The 6000-nt window shown below is 43.9% G+C and overlaps 1 protein-coding gene across 1 annotated transcript in view; it reads right to left on the reverse strand.

The window, feature by feature from the left end:
- The window catches only part of caskin1 (CASK interacting protein 1), a 30753-nt gene extending 25001 nt beyond the window's left edge, over positions 1–5752 (reverse strand). The window contains exons 1-4 of the mRNA XM_071545325.1: positions 5607–5752; positions 3899–3994; positions 3576–3706; positions 1266–1374 (exon numbers count right to left, since the gene is read on the reverse strand). Of these exons, the coding sequence (XP_071401426.1) occupies positions 1266–1374; positions 3576–3706; positions 3899–3994; positions 5607–5750 (480 nt within the window). The 5' untranslated portion in view covers positions 5751–5752. The remainder of the gene's footprint in view (positions 1–1265; positions 1375–3575; positions 3707–3898; positions 3995–5606) is intronic.
- Positions 5753–6000: the final 248 nt, after the last annotated feature.

Consider the following 6000-nt stretch of genomic DNA (forward strand, 5'->3'; position numbering starts at 1 on the left):
AAACTTTGCAACATAGACACAAGTTAAAACTGAAGAGTTCATTTCCAAAATGGTACATATGGCACAGACAAATCATTACATGAAGTTCATCATTTAATATATCTAAAATATAGACAATACAGTCTGTAAAAGTGCCATCATTTTGTCAACCAAGGACTTCTATTTATTAATATTTTGAAGTCATTTTTTTCCCAATGGAGCATATGTCAGTTTGTAATATAACCCCTCAAACTGACTCATTATCTACTTACAAATGATATTTTTTGTACTTATCATACTACCTTACACTATACTTACATTGTAATACAGGAACACTCAATATAGGGTCTATCCAATGACTTCAAAGACATAAATCAGTGTCCATCCATGCTCATAAAACACCTAAGGGGAGAGGTCTTCAAGCTATCATTGTGAATTCAACAGCTAATAATCCTTGATTGCTCCTTCTCCTAAAAACGGGCCAGAAGCTGTAGCTGTCCTGCTGATTCTAACCGCCTCTTGTTTTTCCAGCCAAGACAGCCGAAAGGTTATGAGTAATGTAATACTCTGAAGTGCTGGATCCGATGTAGGTCAAATGAACAAAGATTACTTCAGTCTGCAGACGCTATAGGGCAGAGATTCTTAACCTTTCACAGCCGGGGATCTAAATGACAAATTCCCATGCGAGGAACCCAGCCTCATTAAAGCATAGTGCTTCTGTTGTTTTGATAAACCCCATGGTATTCTTTTACGTAACCTGCACAAATTAGTAATTTGCATCATTTCCGCCTGTGTTTTTATCCCATCGCATTTTTTAGGTTTATCGCTGTGCTAATAAATGAAATTTCTCATGTGGGGACGCACCAGAAGTATTCCCTCAACTCATTTTAGTAGGGATTCCCAAACATTTTCACATAATGGACCCTCAAATAGATATGTATTAGCCCTCAGGCTCCCATTTAATGAAAATGCATCCCAAGGAACCCCCATCTAAGGAGATATTTGCTGTTAGAATTACAGAATTACATAACTGTCTGCACTGTAGGCGGGGTGAACACAGCAGCGGAGAGAGTGAAACCTTTAACCAAACCAGTCAAACCTATACATTCTCTTATGAAATTGGTCAAAATGGAAATCAAGCTTTTAATCCTTTTTGCTGGTGACCCCTCTGGACCCCTGATGGTCACTGGACCCCCTTTTGAGAACCATTTAAGAAGCCAGACTTTAGAAAACACCCATTCCAGATCTCAGTGTTAGCGAGACTTTCACGATGCAGTTCCACTTACGTCCAGCAGGAGTCTCACAGCCTCGGTCTTGCCACAGAGGGCGGCTTCGTGCAAGGCAGTGCCCGCCTTGGTCTGCCTGTTGATGTCTATACCGGCCTGGATCAACAGTCTGACCGCAGGGGGGGGGGGAGAGAGTGGAGGAAGAGAGGAGAATGAGAAAGAGAAGTGGGATCAGGGTAAGGTGGATGAAGATCGAGTGTTGGGATGGAGAGGCAGCGGTGGGGAGAGAGAGAGAGAGAGAGAGAGACAGGGAAGGAAGTTAAAATCGGAATAAGAGATGACAGAGCGGCGAGGGAGAGAGAAAAAAAAAGACGAAGGAGCGTGTGGAGAGAGTTGCAAAGGGAGAGAGTTTGGAGACAGTGAGAGAAAGAGAGGAGAGGTGTCAAAAGAAGAAGAGATGCGGGGAGAGATACAGATGTAGGAAGAAGAGCGAGGCAACAAGAGGCGGGGAAGGAGAGAGGGTGAAAGAAGAGAAATGGGGTTGTGCATTCGGAAGCAATGGGAAAGAGAGGGGAGAAGAAGGGATAATGATTATACTTCGGGGCAATTTCGCACATCAGCAGCAGCCCTAAAAGTTATATTATCATTTCAATACCCAGAAATCGTGTAATGTGATGTGAGTAAAATGCATGATACAGTCCCTGACAGCAGGATTTCATTTGGGCAAATAGGGCGAATCTACAGTGTCTAAATTAGAGGGGACAGTAAGTTCTTCTCTCCCCGCTTTGTGATTTAGACTGATGAGACAGGTGTATTTTTACATCAAAATCTGCCTATCACATCTATAAACTGGACCGATGTTTCATTAAAGCAACTGGATGTGATGATATCATTTTAGTATTTTTGTTGTAGCAAATGTAGTTTCACGAAAGTATGTTTTGTTTGCCAATACAATTTGAATTGCAATGAATGGAGAGAGGAGAGAAGAAACCAAATTATATTGGATAGCGTGATTAAAAGGCCCGGGGGTCAGAGAAGAAGAACGCAAAGGCCGAAAGGTTAACTGTGGTTCACCCTGCAAGAGGCTGTCACTCTGCCAAGCACTCTCGCACATTTAATCCTCCTCTTCTTCCACTGAATTAGAGTCGGTGTTTGTGTTTGTGTGTGTGTGTGTGTGTGTGTGCGTGTGCGTGTGTGTTTCCTCCATACACTGCTAGTGTACTGCTAGTGTAACCTTGCCTAATGAGCGTCATTTATCAGTGTCAGTTCTAGAGGGACACGCTCTGCTCTATCAACTATGACAGGCTTTATTCTCTCTCTCTCTCCCTCTCTCTCCACCTCTCTCTCTCTCTCCACCTCTCACTCCTCTCTTGCGTTCCTCTCTCATCCCTCTCCTTTCCGTTTCCTCTCTGTGCGTGTGTCTCTCAGGCAAGCAACCTTCCCTACTTCCACTACTACAACACACACGCACACACACACACGTACACACACAGCCTTGAGTTACTTAAATGCGGATGAGATGGATGAGAGGATAAATGGAGCTTGTGGTCTGTGTTTACTTGCTGCTGCACACCATTCTGCTGCGATTCCTTCCTCCTAAAGCTTTTGTGCTAAATGCTGACAGCGCTGCGGCGGCAAAAGTCACTTTGCCAACGTGTTATTTTGCAAAATGTAGACAAAAATTAGACACTCTCTCCCCCTGCCAAGACGAGATTGGGAATGACTTTGCCGGTTTCGCGCAACAGACTGCCATGCATGTCTGCAGTGTCTCCAGCCATAACAGCTGTTTCTGGAGTGTGTTTGGAAGGATGCATTTACATTTACTGTTGTCTGCGTGTTGGTCCTTTAGTGTATTAGAATGTATTGCTCCCCTGTTGTGCTATACATCTGTCTTATCAGCAAGCTCAGGAGGGCACTTACAAACACAGCGATTAATTAGACATGGTGTGTGTGTGTGTGTGTGTGTGTGGGAGAGAGGGAAAGAGAGAGAGAGGGAGAGAGAGTGAGAGGTAATGTTTGTGTGTGAATGTATGTATAGTATATGCATGGATCGGTGTGTCTATATGAGCGTATGTTTGTGTGTGTGTCTGTGTCTGTATTAGCATGGATGTAAATCTCTGTATCTCTGTGTGTGTGTGTGTGTGTGTGTGTGTGTGTGTGTGTGTGGCATTTGTGCCTGTGTGCATGTGTGTGTGTATGAGCATGAATGAGTATATGAGTGTGTCTCACTGAGCATGTGGGGGCATCTGTACATGAGGCGGTGTGTGTGTGTGTGTGTGTGTTGCCGTAATGACATCTCTTAATGAGTCTTAATGAGTGTGTGTGTGTGTGTGTGTGTGTGTGTGTGTGTGTGTGTGTGTGTGTGTGTACCTGATGATATCTATGTGTCCGTTCTTGGCAGCCAGGTGGAGAGGGGACGTCCCGTTGGGGTCGGTGGAGTCTCCTGGTTTGGGCTCCAGCAGAGCAGCACACATGTTGCTGGACAGCAACAACTGGACCACCTACACACACACACACACACACACACACACACACACACACACAAAACAAATCTGGATATAACCCCTGTCTGCACTGCCTATGTGAATTTTATACAATCTTCCCAGTACTATAGCTCTTTTTCTTGACAATTTTACTTTATTACTGTTATTTATCTAATGTTTTGAATAATAACTGAAACTTTAGGTTCTTACCCCGACTCTGCCGAACTCACAGGCCAGGTCCAGAGGGGTTTTCCCTGCGTTATCTACGATACACGGGTTGGACTGGTGCTGCAGCAGCATCTCAGACTGGGGACAGACAACAGACACACACACACACACACACACACACACACACACACGGGGGAAAAAACCACACATACTCAAACAATTATGCGGGCAAAGACATAATTATGCACACATGAAAACACAAGCGCACACACAATTATAGACAGAGACACACAAACTCTCTCGCACACACACACACACACACACACACACACACACACACACAAACAAAACATATTTTTATGGCATTCTCTGTTTAAACTCAACATTAAAAGCACTACAGATGTCCACAGAAGACTTAAGCAGGATAAACACACTAGATTTCCATGTATATTCCCATTCAAATCCCTGCTTTTATAGACATTTCATGTTTTTAGCCTGTCTTTGTGATGCTAACATCATCAGACATACAGAGAGAGTGATGCCAGTGAGTTGCTTGCCTGGATGGGCCGTGTGTGTCTATTACAGTAGGTTGAATTGAGCCAATTTGTGTTCCCCAGCTGGATTAAACAGCATCCTAACCAGGAGGGACTGCAACTCGCCCCTGGAAACTGACCTCAGAGGAGCGCTGTGACACCAAGCGAAAGGAAAAGCTTGTTTTTAATACAGAGCGGTTGAAGACTTGGGGGGAGAAACCCGCCTCACCGGTGGAAGCCGAATTAGGGAAATGCGCTTTTAGTTTTGTACCTTCAAAACAGGAACAAATTACCACAAAACATCAAATTAGATTTCCCCCATCCCAGGTTAGGCAAATACACTCACTCCCTGTTCTTGCTTTTTGAAAGCAGATGTCTTTTTCAAATGCCGCCTGTGTTGGCTGTGCTCTTGCCTTGCTGGATGTTAAATTATTCATTATTTAATCTCTGGTATTTTATATATTTTGCTGTTTCAATCTTTGTCATTTTTTATTTATTTGCCCTTCCACACAAAGAGCACCTTTAGATTTGAGCTTCACCCCATAACTTGTTACCCCGTATGAATCATGTTGATGTAATTGAACGCAGCCTGAGATCTTAAAGCTTTCCTTCAGCGATGCAGCCCATGAAAGCTCGGCACCGCTCTCCTCTAGGGTATGTTCGCTGGAGGAATCTACTGTAGTGAGTCTGCTATATTTCATTGTTGTTTCTTTGGCAAGCCTGCAGCAGTACTGCAGTGTTTCCCCCCACATTGTTTTTCTTAGCAGGGAAAGGCTTTTCCTGCTGAATTTAGACCAAAAAATGCCCCTCTGCCTCTCTCCTTCCCTCTAATGTTTTATTTCTTTTCCTAGCTTTTATTCTTACACAATCTATGATCATAGGAATAATATTGGCACTATGGCCCGGACTCATGCACTCTTTATGTTGGCGATTAAGGAATTGAGGCTTATTGTAAGTCACTTTGGATAAGAGAAATGCCTGAAAAGTAAACGCAATACTAAAATGCCCAATCGGAATGAATAATAATGAAATTCTCTCAGGCTAGGTGATGGCATTCTACTACTACTTCCCATTCTACTCATTCAAAGCTGATGAATATTAAAGCAATCGCATATATCATATATATTATGTGAAAGATTAACATTACAACTACATTGCAGCAGAAAACCCCAGATGATAGTTTCCTCATGAGTTTTTGATGAGTCGGCGCCACTCACCACGTCGTAGTGGCCGTGCTGCGCCGACAGGTGGAGAGGAATCTGTCCTTCATCTGATTGGCCGTTGACTGACGAACCAGATTTCAGCAGCATCTTCATAGGCTCCGCCTTCCCCTGCCAGGCCGCGTAGTGCAGCGGCCGCATGCCTGCACACACACACACACACAGAAACACACACGTACAGTACACACATGCAAACACACAGAAATATGAAATGTGAGAGGCCATATCCATTAGATATTGAGATACATGAGATATTGATCGATGTGTATTTATGTGTGTGAGGGTGATACATGCATTTGGTGTGTGTGTGTGTGTGTGTGTGTGTGTGTGTGTGCTTCGCCCTCACCCTTCTGGTCTCTGATGTCGACAGCAGCCTGTGATTCCAGCAGAA

The sequence above is a fragment of the Centroberyx affinis genome, unplaced genomic scaffold, assembly GCF_046629955.1.
Source record: "Centroberyx affinis isolate AG114_WGS23_722 - 3 ecotype Tasmania unplaced genomic scaffold, CSIRO-AGI_Caff_v1 ptg004859l_1, whole genome shotgun sequence".
Classification (NCBI taxonomy): Eukaryota; Metazoa; Chordata; class Actinopteri; order Beryciformes; family Berycidae; genus Centroberyx; species Centroberyx affinis.